At 41.7% G+C, this 17,268-nt stretch overlaps 1 protein-coding gene across 11 annotated transcripts in view; it reads left to right on the forward strand.

Moving 5' to 3' along the window:
* Positions 1-17,268, forward strand: part of L3mbtl3 (L3MBTL histone methyl-lysine binding protein 3) — a 101,391-nt gene that overhangs the window by 35,551 nt on the left and 48,572 nt on the right. For all 11 annotated transcript variants that reach the window (XM_052169307.1, XM_052169303.1, XM_052169305.1 and 8 more), the window contains 6 exons: positions 346-430; positions 2,776-2,867; positions 4,812-4,916; positions 9,936-10,071; positions 11,639-11,730; positions 14,341-14,492. In XM_052169307.1, the coding sequence (XP_052025267.1) occupies positions 346-430; positions 2,776-2,867; positions 4,812-4,916; positions 9,936-10,071; positions 11,639-11,730; positions 14,341-14,492 (662 nt within the window). The remainder of the gene's footprint in view (positions 1-345; positions 431-2,775; positions 2,868-4,811; positions 4,917-9,935; positions 10,072-11,638; positions 11,731-14,340; positions 14,493-17,268) is intronic.

The following is a 17,268-nucleotide window of genomic DNA, read 5'->3' on the forward strand; positions in this document are numbered from 1 at the left end:
AAGACCTCCAGGCTAGAGCGGAAACAGAGGTTGAATGGGTGTAGACATCAGCGGTGAGGCTGCAACAAGGACCAGTATGTCTGAGGAGAGCAGGCACAGCACGGAGCTAAGACCAGGATGTGTTTAAGGAAGAAGGAGCTCTTCCAAAAAGCAACTGGAAATGCTCTCTTCTAATGACTCCCATTCAAAACCAACGTGCTCTCAAGGAGACCATAGTGTTGCTTTTAGAGGTGAAACCCATACAAAGATAGATCCACAGCAAAAGGCTTGTTGACAGACCTCAAAGTTTTCCTGGAGACCAACCTCGTGAACCTATAAATTCCAAACTTTTCTTTCTTGTTCTAGGAGAACAAACAAGATGGAAGGATCCTGAGGGGTTCTCAGAGAGCCAGGAGGAAAAGACGTGGGGATTCAGCTGTCTTAAAGCAGGGTGAGCTGCTGATGAGTGCTAACTCGGTGGCCCTGAAAATGCGCAGTTTGGTCTTTTATCGTACTCCACAGTCACAGAGAATCCACAGAGTTTCTCTTTGATGTGGTTTTCTCCATTAAAAAAATGAAGGTTTGAGGTAGCAGTTTAGAAAAGCTAGCTAATTTTCATGTGTTACCATGTATGTGTGGAATGCCTTCTTTTATTTACCAGTATATCCATCAGGATGGTAGTTCCTGCTTCTGCCGCTTTGCCAGAGCCTGTGTCCTTGCTCATTTCCCAAGATGTTACATGTTCTCTTGTGCCCTCTCCAAGATGTTACATGTTCTCTTGTGCCTTCTCCAAGATGTTACATGTTCTCTTGTGCTCTCTCCAAGATGTTACATGTTCTCTTGTGCCCTCTCCAAGATGTTACATGTTCTCTTGTGCTCTCTCCAAGATGTTGCATGTTCTCTTGTGCCCTTTCCAAGATGTTACATGTTCTCTTGTGCTCTCTCCAAGATGTTACATGTTCGCTTGTGCCCTCTCCAAGATGTTACATGTTCTCTTGTGCCCTCTCCAAGATGTTACACGTTCTCTTGTGCTCTCTCCAAGATGTTACACGTTCTCTTGTGCCCTCTCCAAGATGTTACACGTTCTCTTGTGCCCTCTCCAAGATGTTACACGTTCTCTTGTGGCCTCTCCAAGATGTTACACGTTCTCTTGTGCCCTCTCCAAGATGCTACATGTTCTCTTGTGCCCTCTCCAAGATGCTACACGTTCTCTTGTGCCCTCTCCAAGATGTTACACGTTCTCTTGTGCCCTCTCCAAGATGTTACACGTTCTCTTGTGCCCTCTCCAAGATGCTACATGTTCTCTTGTGCCCTCTCCAAGATGTTACATGTTCTCTTGTGCCCTCTCCAAGATGTTACATGTTCTCTTGTGCCCTCTCCAAGATGTTACATGTTCTCTTGTGCCCTCTCCAAGATGTTACATGTTCTCTTGTGCCCTCTCCAAGATGTTACATGTTCTCTTGTGCCCTCTCCAAGATGCTACACGTTCTCTTGTGCCCTCTCTAAGATGTTACACGTTCTCTTGTGCTCTCTCCATAATGTTACACGTTCTCTTGTGCTCTCTCTATGATGTTACACGTTCTGTTGTGCTCTCTCCAAGATGCTACATGTTCTCTTGTGCTCTCTCTGAGATATTACACGTTCTATTGTGCTCTCTCAAAGTACATCCTCTGAGAGTGGTCCTGTCTCTTCTCCCTTTCCTTAAAGGCAGACCTTATTAAATCCAGCTCTCAGGCCTTCTTCCTTGCTATTTGGTTGAATAAACTCTTCTCCTTTTTGGGATTGACTCTTGAGTCATTTCCACATAAGCTCCTCTCAGCTTTACTCCACGTAGGCTGATGCTTCTGCCCTGCCAGGTCTTTGCTCGAGGTCAATGGAGATCTATACAGCCCAGCTACTAACCCGCAGGCCTACACTCTTCCTGGGCAGGGCTGTGAACCCAGTAACCATGCATCTGTGCTCAGAGGCACTCCGTGCTATTTATTCCATTAATCTCCCAGAAGGAGTTGGAAATATTTCTACCTGTCTCTAGCTCACAGTAGAACCTCCATGCCCTTTAAGATAACTTTCTGTCTGGTTGGTTGTTTATGTCACTAAGGGAAGTAAATTAAATCCCCTAGTCTCCTGTGGAGTTTCCTCTTCCCTCAGTGTCTCTCTTCTTTCCTCCTAAAGCCCTCTCAGGATGAGATTCTGAAGCTGTGGCTCCTGTGTACCTTGTACTTTCAGTCAGTATTTATCTTTTGTAAACGTTCAACTTCTCTTCTGTTATGTGCTCCAAAAGGCCTTTACACATCCCTCCCTGTGGACTCACAGTGCTGCTACTAGTGAGCCTGTCACATCCCTCCCTGTTCCAGCACCGTCACATTTAATCCAGAGCCTTCTGATTTTTATCACATACACATTTTTTTTGTACTACAATTTTTCTGCCACTACACCAATGTTTATCTCATTTCCAAGATTATCAGATATTCGATCATCACTCAGTGCATTATCCGATTCCCAGCCGTCCATGGCGTGGGAACAAACAAACAAGGCCATGTTGTTTCTGTAAGATTTTACTTTCTTAGCTTCTCTGGGCATCCTGCTGGACTTTTTGTGTATGCCAAGTCTGTTCCCTTGTGCGTCATTGACTTCCCAGTTATTGTTCCTCTGGAAGAAGGCCCTGGAAAGGACAGACATGGCGGCCATGGGAAGGGAAGAGCCAGAAATCCTAGTGGCTGCAGAAGGGAGATGTCCTGGATCATTTCCTTGATTCCGTAGCTTTGGAAAGCCTACATTTGGTTTCTTGTCTTTCAGGCTTGCCTCCTAAAGGCAAGAAAACTTGGTGCTGGGCATCGTACCTGGAGGAGGAGAAGGCTGTGGCAGTGCCTACGAAGCTTTTCAAAGAGGTAAGAGACCTTCCACAAGTGCTGGGTGTAAAGGCAGAGGATCGGATGCTTGTCTACATCCATATCGTCACTTCCATTATTTGCGTGGGAAGTGTGACTTGGGTATTTTTTTTTTTCTTTTTGAGTATGCATGTGGAAGATCCCTCACAAGGCAGCTGTCATTAACTGTTTTATTATTATTAGTGTGTACAGCACCATGTATACTCACACATACACACAATTTCATACTCATAATCTCCCCTCAGCATTTACTGGGCTTCTCTCATTCTGCATTATAGGAATACTGTTACTGTGCGGGATCAAGAATGAGTTACTGAATTATACATCCTATTCAGATGTTTGTGTTCCTTATGAGAATATCCTATCATTTAAAATCAGTTTAAAGTGTAGATAGTAGGTACACCTCTGCATAGGCTCTCTTGCTCCTAGATTAAGATAGAATTTTCTTTTAAAGGGCACCTGGCGTGCGTTGCCACAATAGAACTTTTTCTATAATGTGCATGAAGGTAGGCATAGATAGCAGGTAAATTATCAAGAATGGCTGTCCTCCAGTAGAATCTTATTTACAAAGCTCTGGTGGCTAAGATTTGGCACACGGCTTGTACTTTCTGCCCTGCCATGTAAGTCACTTCTTTGAGTATCTTTCTAGTTATGAATGAAAAAAACAAAAGCGTAGTGAACATTAGAGGGACTGCATCCGCACTGCGAATTTTAATTCAAATGTAATAGTAATTACAGCTCGTTCTAGACAATTCTTTTCTGTACCTTTGGCTCTTTACACAGTAGACTTTCACTCCACCCCATTCCCCCACCCCTGGGACAGAGTTTGTCTATGTCGCCCTGGCTGTCCTGGAACTCGCTCTGTGGACCAGGCTGGCCTCCAGCTCAGAGATCCACCCGTCTCTACCTTACGGTTTTAAAAGCAGTTTATTTTTAGTAATAAGTTAGTGTATGTGCGCATGAGCGGTTTCCTGCAGAAGCCAGAGGAGAACAGAAGAGCCTCTGGTACTGGGAACGGAAATTGATCCCCTCTAAGAGAAGCTCTTACAGACTGAGCTGCCTCTCCATCCCACCTTTTCACATTTCCACAAATTACTTGAAGAGTAACACATCATCGTATGATTCAAAGTGTCAGTATTAAAAAGCAATAAAGTGTGACCCTTGTAACCTTGTTTCCCTAAACACCAGATCTGTCTCTACTGAAGGGGCCAGCTAGTTCTTGTGTTTCCTTCCTGGAACACTGTGTACCTTTCTGCCTGTCTCATACCCAGTGGCAGTGGCTGACCCATACTTTGTTTGACTGTCATTTTAATTTTACGGTTTGAAGAATATTTCATTTCAGGTCATTGATCCTTTCATCTTGGTTTTTTTATATGCTAAGTCATAGTATTTTAAACTTAACATTTATTCCATAAAAATTAACTCTCTTTCTATTGGTTTACACACAGTTGTTTTGAAGCTTTGTTGCTTTAGTAAATGATGTTGTACACCTGATATTTTGCATATGTAGAAATATGTCCATTAGGAGACTCCCTAGAGTTAGAATTGCTGAGAGAAGGGTCAGATGTTTGTAGATAGACTGAGTAGTGCCCCTGCCCCAGTCTGCTTTCTTAGGGGAAGGAGCCATCAAGCTCTTAGGTCCTCCCAGTCTACCAGGAATATAACCTGTGTGGTTCTGGTGGCAAAGTTGACTGTCTTTTCAAACATGTAAAAGAAGAGAGTATTGCTTTTTATGACTTTTGCCTTAACTGTTCATTAGTCCTTCTCCTTTGGGAATTTTTAGTTTATTAATTTATGACTCATCTTTGAGATGGTAGGGAAGGAACACAGGACCCTGCTCATGCTAGGGAAGCTTGCTACGGGGTCACGCGCCTGCCCCGAGGATGGGAATTGTTCACGTTTGAGCTGATCCTGTGGGTGAGGTAAAAATGCTTTGCATTTCAGCACCAGTCCTTCCCATACAACAAAAATGGATTCAAAGTCGGCATGAAGCTAGAAGGCGTGGACCCTGAGCACCAGGCCATGTACTGTGTCCTCACTGTGGCTGAGGTGAGCTCTGCCTTCTATTTGTTTGGGGAAAAAAGATGCTGATGACTGATGTGCCTAGAAAAAGGGTGTGGTCAGGTATGAGGGAAGAGGGCGCTCAGCGGGCCTGTGCCTAGCCATCCCTTCCCCCTGAGGGACCAGCCATACAGCAGTATAGTGTAGAATAGAGTTTATTCAGGGCATGGGGAGGAGTTAAGAGGTTAGCAGAGGCAGAGAAAGGCAGAGAGAGGGAGGGAATAGAGAAGTAGAGGCTGGCCATGAACATGTGGAGAGAGGGGGACAGAAATGGAGAAGGGAGGAGGAAAAGGAAGAGTCCAAGAGGGTAAGATAGAGCAAGAGATCTAGAGGACAAGAAAGCAAGAGCAAGAGAGAAGCAAGAGAGAGAGGGGAGACAAGCAGCCCCTGTTGTAGTGGCCAGGCCCACCTGGCTGTTGCCAGGTAACTGTGGCGTTTGACGGGATGCCTTTGAGATACTATAGACTTTGCCATACTGTATGTTCCTTGACAAATATGTGAAATTTATCTGTGAAAGAAAGGACTTTGGGGTGGAAATTTATTCCTCTATTTACTTCTTTATGGTTCTGAAGAGGGAGCCCAGAGCCTTTACACAGTGCTAAGCAACCAATGTATTTATGTTGCTTACATATATACATATACATATAAAATGTGTGTGTGTATATGTATGTATATATTCATATATATGTATATATAATTTTATATGTAAATAATGTTATGCAATATTATATATTTATATATACATATAATTACATATATGTCTATACACATATATACACATACTTATATATAGCTATACATACTTAATTAGTATTTTGGAATGTCTCTTTTTTTTAATTAATTAATTAATTAATTAATTTTGAGACAGGGTTTCTCTGTGTATCCCTGGCTGTCCTGGAACTCACTCTGTAGACCAGGCTGGCCTCAAACTCAGAAATCTGCCTCTGCCTCCTAAGTGCTGGGATTAAAAGCGTGCGCCACCACCGCCCGGCTGGAATGTCTCTGTGAGGGTTTCAAGAAGGAAGCCAAGACAATACACACATACAAATACACACACACACACACACACACAGCTTGAATTATATTACCGAGGACACTTTTTTAATTTCTTTTTCTTCCTGTGATAGTACTCCTTCCTTTGGACTAAGGTTATGGATCTTTTAAAGCCTTCCCCCCCCTCCCCCAAGGAATAAGGTGTAGGTAGCTTTAGTTATTGTAGAGCAAGGTGTTTGCCCAGTGCTGACTGGCTGTGTTGCAGACATGATCTTGAGAGGAAATAGCTGCAGTGTCTGGTGCTTTTGGAGGTAAGGCCATGGTGCCCTAGGCCTGGGTGTTTAAGGGAAGGATCTGCAGACAGGATTGAGTTTGAAGACTCACACGTTTAAGAGATTTGTGTGTAAAAGAAGGAGCTGGGGGTGGGGGTGGGGTAGGGGATTTAACTCCTGTGTTTACTCCTTGTGGTACTGAAGAGGAACCTCTGAGCTTCACCCAGCGCTAAGGAGGCAGAGGCAGTCTATTTTACCAAGCTACATACCCAGTCCCAACTCCTGTTTTTTAACAGGTTTATTTTACTTAGTGTAGATTTTTAATTATAAACTCTGTCTGCTCTTTGTTAAAATTTCAGAGTCTAAGGGTACTGATGTCTGACCCATCTGCTCTTGACAAAGTCTAGAGAGCGCCCTTACAGTTACCGCTTGCTTCTAGATACCTTCTGCACATCGAATTATATATAGATATTTTTCTTCTTTACATGTAAATGTTACATTATGCATAATCTGCCTCTTGCCTCTGTGACATATATACACATTTACTGTTTCACCATTGGGTCTTGTTGAAAAGGTTTTGTGGTGAAAGAGTATCTTAGAAATCTGGGCTGAGGAATACCACAAAAATCACACCAGCAATAGACCTCATGCAAGAGATTCACTGGGGCCTTTGAGGGGATAGAATAAAAAGAGCAGCAGGCCAGACCAGGCCAGGCTGTATTTGGTGGTGGCAACAGTGGAAACGTTGCATTGGCTGTTAGTGACATGTTGATAACAACTGAATTTCATCTATTTCTGTAATGCAGGAGGATGAATCTTGACTCTACATAGTGAGACCCTGCCCCCACCCCATATCAGCAACTATGTTGTTGAATGAACAGCCTTTCTTGTCTAGTCTCTGCTTGTTTCTACTCAGGAAGAGCTGTAAGAATCAACCTAGAGCTTCAGAGAGAAATGTTGTGGACGTTGTTTATGACGTCATGCCACAGGGCAAGTCAGTACTGCCCTGGCTTCCTCCTGCTCCTCTTCCCAATGAGGCCATGATAGCTTTGACTAGATTTCTTTGAGTTTGTCAGTTCTGAAATCTCACCAACAATGTATGAGAATTTGTTTACCTAAGACTAAATAGCAGTTGTGCCTTTATTTTAATCTGCTCCCCTGCCCCTAGAGGCCAAAAGAACTGATGGGTTTGTGACTTTACCTGATACCTGAGGGTTTGTGACTTTACTCCAAGGAATAAAGTCCCTCCCTTGGAGCAGAAGAAGGGGTAAAGAGTCCTCCTGAACACAGCTGGCCGTGTTGAGACCCCATATTGAGCAATTATCAAAGGAATGGAGATTGGTAGCTGTGGGGGGTTGCGAGGCAGAAAGGACTGGCAAGAGTGATGAGGAGGAAGGGAGCTAGACTCTTTAGGGACATTCTTTTGTAGTAGAGAGAGCCAGCATTCCACCAGAGTTCAATTTCTTTTCTTTTTTCAGCAGTTGTAATGTGTAGAATCTAGCCACTTCGCATATCCTTCTGCCTCAGTTTCCTGAGTGCTAGGATTACCTACCAGGAGCTGATTCTTGTGACCGTTTTCATTCAAGATCCTTATATCCCTCAGATTAGTTTATGGGAAACAATTACACCTTGAGGAAATGCAGGTTTAGGTTCCTGTGAGCCTCAGGTACTTTGGTCAGCACACACACTTGTTTTTGTTTGATGACTCCTTGCTTATTATATTATTGGTTTGTAAAAACTGAACTCATTCATCAGTAAACACTGCAGTGCTCACATGAATGGAGCTCCCTCCCATAACACTATTCTGTTTTCTACTGCATAGCATTCTGGGAAGCTAGAGGCTAATGAGTGAAATCACCAACCGAAAGGAAGAAGGTGTAGAAAACTAAACAGACAGCACACAGAGGGCCCATTCACAGGAGGGAATCCGCCATGGCAGGGTCCCTGCTAGGTCCTGCCTTCTTACCACTTATTCACATGTGTTTTGGGGTTAGAAATAAGTTTTAGCAAGCAAGTGAATTCATAGGTACAGAATTTATGTACGTTGGAAATCAACTTTATTTATTCATTTGTTCCAGAAGCATTTACAAGGTTAGGTGTGGGTACATACTTGGAAGCTTAGGAAAGGTGGATTAGCAAATTGGAAAGGCTGAGACTTACTTCCTAGGGTTAGACCTTTAATGCAGGAGTTGAACGGCAGTGACTTGTGGACCCCGGTTGGTGGGAGCACATAGCACACACACACAGACATACATACCGCAAAGACAAACACACACACACACACACACACACACACACACACACACACACACACAAAGAAAATAAAAAATAAAAGATATTTAAGGCCTCAGACCAGAGAGGAGGTATTGGGTGGGGCTCAGGGTCTTGGTCAGAGGGGACAGGATAGAAATGTCTGAGGGTGACCAGGGTAAGAGATAGTGCACACCAGTGGGTCAAGCCTTGGAGAAGCAGAGTATAGGAGTCAGCTGTGGACAGGGAGAGGGGGAGCTTCAGAGGAGTCTTCAGGCAGGGAAGCTGAGAATAAGGAAGGTTGTTTACCAAAGCACATCATTGTAGAGGACAAGAGAGTTGGCCAGGACAGGCTCAGGCCCGACCACAAGGGACTAGAGGCTCTAAAGGGGCTTAACTTCTGTGAGGGGCGAGGGGACTGCTACCCGCTAGGCAGGGGAGACAAGAGACCTCTGACCCCCCTGGGCAGGAAAGGGTGGAGGTGGGGTTGGCCCTCATCCCGCCTAAGACAATGCATTCCTCAGGGAGCCCAGTGTTGCCTAGGACTCCAGATTCTGGGATAAGTGGACTTAACTGTAAATTCATATATACTATATATATTGATGCATTTTTATTAAAATGTAACACACGCGGGACATTATTTCCTTTCTTTGCTCCTGTTTTTTGGTTCCTACTTCCCAGACAAAGTAGTTGTCAATATTTTGTCATATTCTTTAATGTCTATGTGTGTCTGTATGTGTTTGTGTGTGTATCTGTGTATTCTCTAATTATAAATGTATATGTTTATATATATCCATGTATACCCATGTAAGTATGTGTATAAGTGTCCATACATTTTTAGAAGGAGATACACACACATGTAAATACACACATAGTCTTCCCACAGAATGGTTCACCTTGTGTAATTTGGTCTGCCACTTGAATTTTACTAGAATGCCTTAGAGCCCTTTCCATAACAGTAACTACCACGACTCATTATTGGGAGATCATAGAGCTAGCTCTGCCCGAAGCCTCCAGCGTCTTCTGGGTCCTCACGTTTGTGTGACAAGCACCTCACTGCCAAGGCCTTTGTCTCCTTAACCTTCCTAAGTACATGTCACATGTGATACCCAAGCTAATTTATTGTGGTGTGTGTGTATGTGTGTATGTATATCTGCATGTCTATGTCTGTGTTCATGTCTGTCTTTGTGTGTATATGTATGTGTATCTGCATATGTCTATGTGTATCTATGTGTGTCTCTGTGTGTCTGTATGTGTTTGTGTGTGTATCTGTGTATGTATCAGTATGTCTATGTGTCTGTATGTGTCTGTGTGTCTGTATATCTATATGTGTATGTATGTGTGTCTGTATGTATTTGTTGGTGTATGTCTATATGTATATTTGTGTGTGTCTCTATGTGTGTATGTATATGTGTATGTATCTCCATGTATGTGTGTGTGTGTGCATAACGCACACTTATTTTAACTTACTCTACCTGGTTACCTGTTTCAGGTTTGCGGATATAGGATAAAGCTTCACTTTGATGGGTATTCTGATTGCTATGACTTCTGGGTGAACGCAGATGCTCTGGACATCCACCCAGTAGGCTGGTGTGAGAAGACGGGACATAAGCTCCGCCCTCCCAAAGGTGCTGCTGCCTTTTCTCTCCGGCTTTAAGTTCAGTACAATCTCGCTTTCTTAGATGCTCACTTGGAAGCTTAGGAATTATTCTTCTTTACGGTAATCAATTCAAGCTAATTGTTCATGATGTAAAACATGCTTCTTAGAGTCAAAGAAATAAAGTAAAATCTAATTTAAGATACTGAATTCTTTTCATGTGCTTATTTGCATATGAAATAATACCTGAATAATAATAATTCTTGACTATAAACAACTTTTACATACAGATCTGTTTTCTCTGTATATATGTGTGAATACATATCAATATATATGTATATACATATATATGTAGTCTTAGAAAAAAAAAACCATTTCAGACATTAGTTTTACTGCTGCTTTACTATATAAAAAAGTATTGAGAATCCAGATAAGATGGCATACACCTGTAATCCTAGTGCTAGCAAAGTTATGGTGAGAGGATTGTTGGCTAGAAGTTAGTTTGGGCTTTACTATAGGTTCAAGGCCAAGATGGATTAAAATGGGTAGACATGATTTCAGTGGGAAAGGGCCAGGTAGGGAGAGAAAGAGAAAGAATACTGCGAAACCATACCTTGAAAATATAGTACTAAAAATTACCATGCATAGATGTTGGGCTAATAACTAGCTTTTGGTGATAGGGATCAAGATTAAGGGACTCATTTGTGGGAAGCAAATGCTTTATTCTGATTTATGAGCCCAGCCATGCGGACTTCTTTGCTTTTTATTTTTATTTTTGAGGCATGCAGCCTCATTTTTTCTCCAAATGAGCTCTTCTTCATTTTCCCTGTCTCCCGAGTGCTAACAGGCACAGACTCCGTACCCAGTCAAGTTCTTTATATTATAATCTGCCAGATTTTTTTAAACCTGTTTTATAGTTATTTTTAAAATCTCTAGAAAATCAGATATTATCATTTTCAGTCCATCCCCTATGTATTTAATAATATTTCCTTTTTTTTTTTTTTTACTTACTGCAGTATTGGGGATAGAACCCAGGGCCCTCCTGTAGCCAGTCGAGGGCTCTTCCACTGAGCTGCGCTCCAGCCCCAAAGATGTTAGAGATTTACCAACCCTTTATTCTAACTAAAAGTTAAAGATAATGTGGGATTTTGAGAGCTATAAAAGCCCTTTTAGAAGTTCACTGCTTGTAAGAAAATGAAAAGGTTAGACAAGGCCTTGACAATTACTGTAATTAGACTAGGTGAGGGGAACTGGGGAAGGTTTTTACTCTGCTTTACTGGTCCTACTTCTGAGGAACTCTAACTACATTGCTAGAAGAAGCTTGACACCACAAAGTCAGGTTCAAATACATTTTCTTCCTTGTTCCTTTTCTGTACATCCATCACCGTATCCTCTTAGCGTTGAGAAAATAATAACAAACTTAGAAGACAAACACCACCTTTTATAACTATAACTATATTAAAAGTAATATAGTTATAAAATCTGGGTTAAATTTTATTTATTGAAAAAAAATCATCATTTGATTGCAGTAGGACTGGGAATTAGCTGGTGGTTCTTTGTAATTTTCCTAAGTCTGTCCACATGTGTTTTTACTCTAGGGTATAAAGAAGAAGAATTTAATTGGCAGTCCTACCTTAAGACGTGCAAAGCCCAGGCTGCTCCCAAGTCATTATTTGAAAATCAGAACATAGTAAGTGGATCAAAAGTACTTTTCCTTTCAGAATAAGAGATTTTTTTAAGTGTCTTGGAGGATAAATCACAAGCAATAACAAGGAACTATAATAAATTTTATTGCCTTCGTAAGTGGAGTTCTCATGTCTTAATTAAACTTTAAAATTAGCTTAAATTCTTCATGAATAAATATCTATTTCATAGCCATATTATGGTTGTCTTACTGAATGGTAGAAGACAACATAATATGAAATCCAGGTGTGGCTTACAATTAAGATGCATAAAAATTAAATCGGCTGGAACATTATATTGTTACCTTCATTTAATTAGGAGTGCTGTTCAGTCGGGAGGCACGCGGTGTGATGGATGTAGCCCTGTTTGAGTCTGCTGGTGGGAGGTCACTAGGGACTCCGCTATGCCTTTATTGCAGCTTATAACTTTGGCGGCCATAGTGTTTGTAGGAAAAGCAAAGAGGTGTGGGTGCATTTTCTGTTTCTTGTCTGTCTTTGTGCTTTCATTCCTCCATGTTCTTCCGTGGCATATCTGAGGGGTCCTGATGCATTTCACCCTTCCCTCCCCAAGATATGATCTTATTAGAGCAGGGGCAGATGAAGTGTCATCGTTATACCTCACAAGGACTAGATGTGAGGGCACATGCGACCTTTCACTGCAGACAAATGAACCCCTTGACTCTGAGCCCTGGAATCAAGGTGTTTTCTATCCCCCCTTATCCCTGCAACTCCAGGGCCCTCAGCAGACTGTAGAGCAGGCTGTCTCTGCAGCCTGGCTTTCTGCTAAGATTCTGAGCATTCTCCGTCCCTGGATTCATCTTTTAGGTATCAGGAAGTGAAGAGGACAGAGAGGCAGCAGCATCACTATCAGGGTTCCCTCCAGATGATCAAGTATCGGCATCAGGGAAAAACAGTCCATCTGGGCAGTGATGTCAGACAGCTGGTTTGAGGTTACAAATCCAATAGAAGAAATATGCTCTGATGAAATTGAACATAAAGTAGGCCAAATTAAAGATTATGAGCAGAGAGAGAGAGAAAGAGAGAGAGAGAGTATGGTCAGCCTACTTTATTATCTCTTAATTGGGCAGACAGCTTAGTTGCTGGAATGTAAATGCTGCCCCCTTCCTCCCCAGTACGGATTCTCTGACAAGACATATCCCTGGAGGAAGGTCAGTTGTGTGGAAACTCAGCAGCCTGCTGTCTCTACCCAGTGGCTGGGCCTGTAAAAATGACTTGCGTCACATTGTGATTAACTGCCCCCTGAACCATCACCACATTCTAGACGTGGTTAGTATAACCGTGGTTAGTATAAACACATCTTAGGCTGTGTTTTGGCACTGGAGAGTTAATTAATCTTTCTATTTCTACATTCTCCACCTCAGTATAGTCAGATCAACTGACTATAAAACATATGATGTTATAAAATAAACATCATAAACATTATTTTTTGTTTTGTTTTGGTTTGGTTTGGTTTTGGTTTTTCGAGACAGGGTTTCTCTGTGTAGCCCTGGCTGTCCTGGAACTCACTCTGTAGACCAGGCTGGCCTCGAACTCAGAAATCCGCCTGCCTCTGCCTCCCAAGTGATGAGATCAAAAGCATGCACCACCCCCGCCCAGCCATCATAAACATTATATGATAAATGTTATAAATATATAATTTCAGGGTTCACATGTGTGCTAGGTGCTCTGTATATTATTTGCACGTGGCTATTTAATTCACTCGGGACTTAACAGCATTTTCAGCTATATTTGCTTACAGTCTTGCAACTATATCTATATAGTGTTACTTCGTGACATTTATTTGCTTAATGCATTACAGTGATGCCCATATGCTTCTGTCTGAAGTAAAGGATTTTCATTGGAGTGTAGAAATGACATACATTGTTTTGTGGCTGAGGAAAGGAATAGTCCAGTATCGTACTCTGAAACTACACAATTTTTCCACAAAAGATTGTGAGGGTTACTTACATATTGCCGTCCCTCAAGCACTAGCTCAGTGAACTTTGACGGCTGATAATATGTGGATTTCCTTAAAATAATTAATATTCCTAATGACAGTGTGTTCACAGCCCCTGCAGCTGCTGTGAACAAAACTGCCTGTAGTAGCAAGCCAAACTCATAATAGCCTGAAGCTTTTCATATAGGAAGGTGACCTACTTTCTGTAGAATACTTGAGAGATTTTTGCAGAGCTAGAAGTGAATTAGTAATGACTCCACATTTTTTTAACTCAATTAAGTGCATCTCCTCTGTGAAATAATTTTCATTGTCCGATCTGTAATCAAGGAAAGGAAGGCCAAACAATCAGCCATGTGGCGGATCACACTTTCCTGCCAAGTATACATCTCCTAACTAAAGTATTAAAACACACGCTGAAATTAATTATTTTAAACTCTGCAAGGCTGGGGGTGTTTAGTTCTGAGGCTCAGTTAATTGAATGTAGCTGTAGAGCTTTGTTTTTTATTGTTGCCCTTAGAAAGCAACCCCGCTGCGAGGCTGCCTTAGCTTTTTTAAATTAGGTGGCTGGAGCTGCCGTCCTTGAAGCGGGAGGCATGGAGTATGTGGGTCTTTACTGTCGAAGTGCCTGCTCGTCGATAATGAAATCTGTGTGTTTCCATAGACCGCAGTCCCATCAGGCTTTCGAGTTGGAATGAAGCTCGAGGCTGCAGACAAAAAGAGCCCTTCCGTCATCTGTGTTGCTACGGTAACGGATATGGTGGACAATCGTTTCCTGGTACATTTTGACAACTGGGATGAGAGCTATGACTATTGGTGAGATGGTTTCTATTACTACGCTTTTAAAATTTTAATGCTTACCTAGGGGGAAAAATAAGTACACAGTTCAAAATAAGGGGCAATATGAAGTTTATAGCAAAGCTAGAAAGCTCTAATTATGTGTAGTGACTGACATCAGTGTAGTTCGGGGGTGGGGTGGGGTGGGGGGGGGCGCAGGAGGATTAGGAGGTCAAGGTCATCCTCTGCTACCTAGACAGTTTTGAGACCAACCAGGATTGTGTGAGACTGTCTTGGAAAAGACAACAGTGCTCACATGGTAAGGCCTCACTACCTTTAACTCCATTTCTGGGGAGTGCAGCGCCCTCTTCTGGTGTCTGAGGACTGCACACACGGCATGCAGACATAATGCAGGCAAATTACCCATACACAGAAGAATAAAATAAAATCCTATGAAAGAAGAGAAAGAAAATGAAAAGCAAGATTAAATCAAAGTTCTGCTCCCCTTTTTACTATTTCAGATGTGTAGACTTGTTCCATATTGTATTTTTATGCATGTCCCATATGTGCATTTGACTTGACAAACAAAACTTGTATCCCTGTATTCCCAACACATACCTCCATGTCCATGCATGCACAGGTTCATTTTCCGCCTCATCTTGAGAGTCTTGTATAACTTTTTGGGAATTTAGTTTAACCATCTTTCTGTATTTTTATACTCAGCTAAGAGAACCATTCAGATAGCTGAATACAAGTGATACTAATTAGGGAATATTTTTTTTAACCCTTACCATTTTTAGATATACTATGTACAGTTGTAAGCGCATCATACTGTGGAAACAACATCCTATGAAATATAAATCATGTAGTAGAGCATTGAGTTTACATGCTCGCTGCGGTGAGGGGTCAAACCCAGGTTCTTTGAATGCCAGACAAGTGCTGTACCTCTAGAGTACAGGCTGGGCCTAAACCATTATATTTGATCACACAGCTGATCACTAGAATTGATTTCCCTGGCAAAAACATTTTTGAAGTGTTTCTGTCTTGAGAAAGTGTGAAATAAGGCTATTTAGAGATGCATCAGATGTATTATGACTGGTACCAAGCGAATATTAACTGACATAAATATAACCACTTTTTTCCCTTAAAAATGTATTACATATATTTATATTGATTGAGGGGAGTGCAGATGGAAATCACAGAGCAATTTTTGGGAATTAGTTCTCTACTTCTGTCATGTAGTCAGTCCCACATGGCTTGAGCTCAGGTTGTCAGAGTTAGGGACAAGTGTTCATAACTATTATATATTACTTTTTAGTCCGTGTCGTCAGTAGATTCACCAATAATTCTCATTAATTTTCAAACTGAATTTTTAGATATCAGTTTTACTTGAGTTGGTAAAGAAGGGGAATCACTGAGCTTGTTTTTCCATGGTGTGTCTGTCTGCATGTGTGTCTGTGTGTGTGTGTGTGTGTGTGTGTCTCTGTGTGTGTGTGTGTCTGTGTGTCTGTCTGTGTATGTCTGTGTGTGTGTGTGTGTGTGTTGGTATATGTGCGCACACACTTGCATTCTGGAGCTATAACTTAGTGTCTTCCTCCATCAGTGCATTTTTGTTTTCTTTAGAGCTCGTTAATTCAGGTAGTCTAACTAGCCATCTTGCACGGTGTATACCTTATCTGTCTCCTGAGTGCTGGGATTGCTAGCCAGATGCACAAGCCACCTGACCCCATGTGGGTGCTGGGTTCCAAATTCTGGTCTTCATGTTTGTGCAGCAAGTACTTTCTCTCTCTGGCCAAAAGACGGCCATCTTGATCTTTTGTTTGATGTAGACAAAATGAAGTGATGTTTATTTGTATGCCCAAATAAGTACCACTGTGATTTGCTGTTGCTACTGTCACTTATTTGTTTGCCTGCTTTTTAAATCAAAGTCTCTTTGTATAGCCCTAGCTTTCCTGAAACATGATATGTCGAACAGGGCTGGCCTTAAACTAACAGAGATCAACCTGCCTCTGTTGTCTAGTTCATCACAATGTTTCAAAGCCATAATTACTTCTTCAATATGATATTGACTCTGTATGTGGATTTCTGGAAGAAAGCAATGACCACGGGAAGCTTTGGCACTGTCTCTGCTGTCAGGTATCCCAGTGAATAAACATGGGATCCTGCTTCCTTCTGAGGAATGCAAAGGGAAATCTGTTCTCTTATAACTGACTTTGCACAGTTAAAAGCATAAATTAGTAATGCCTTTATTTTCAGACTGGAATGTCCTTTGATGATTACTTATATTTCTATTGACATGAGATGATATTTTGTTAATTGTCAGCCAAAGAAAATGTGTTCCCTTCCTCAGTGTACAACTAAGGCACATTAAAAATTGCTTAAGTGCTCTGAACCACATTTCTCTAGTCTTTGAATTCAGGATTTTTTTCTCCTGCATGAGTTACTTTGGTGTGTAATTGAGGTTACATATTTCCTTTCCTTTTTTAGTTTAAAGTAGTTTTGAAATGAGAGCCCCCCCCCAACCCCAAAATATAGAGATACTGTATTCAATTCTATTCAGAAGGAATGGAAAACATGTGTCTGTCTATGTCAAGATTTTGTGTGTTTAGCTGTAATGAAGAATTTCTGCCTTCTAAAGAGGGACATGATGAAATTCTATGCAGGACTGAAGGAAAACAATATATGCTAAAAATAAAATATACCTCCGGGTTTTCTGATGGTTGTTAGCCTCAGGGGCAATCATAAATATCATAGAATACTGAAACTGGAAATTACTTTAAAGATACAGGAAGGAAAGTGAGGATTGCTGCCAGGA

This window comes from Apodemus sylvaticus, chromosome 23 (genome assembly GCF_947179515.1).
Source record: "Apodemus sylvaticus chromosome 23, mApoSyl1.1, whole genome shotgun sequence".
In the NCBI taxonomy this organism is placed as follows: Eukaryota; Metazoa; Chordata; class Mammalia; order Rodentia; family Muridae; genus Apodemus; species Apodemus sylvaticus.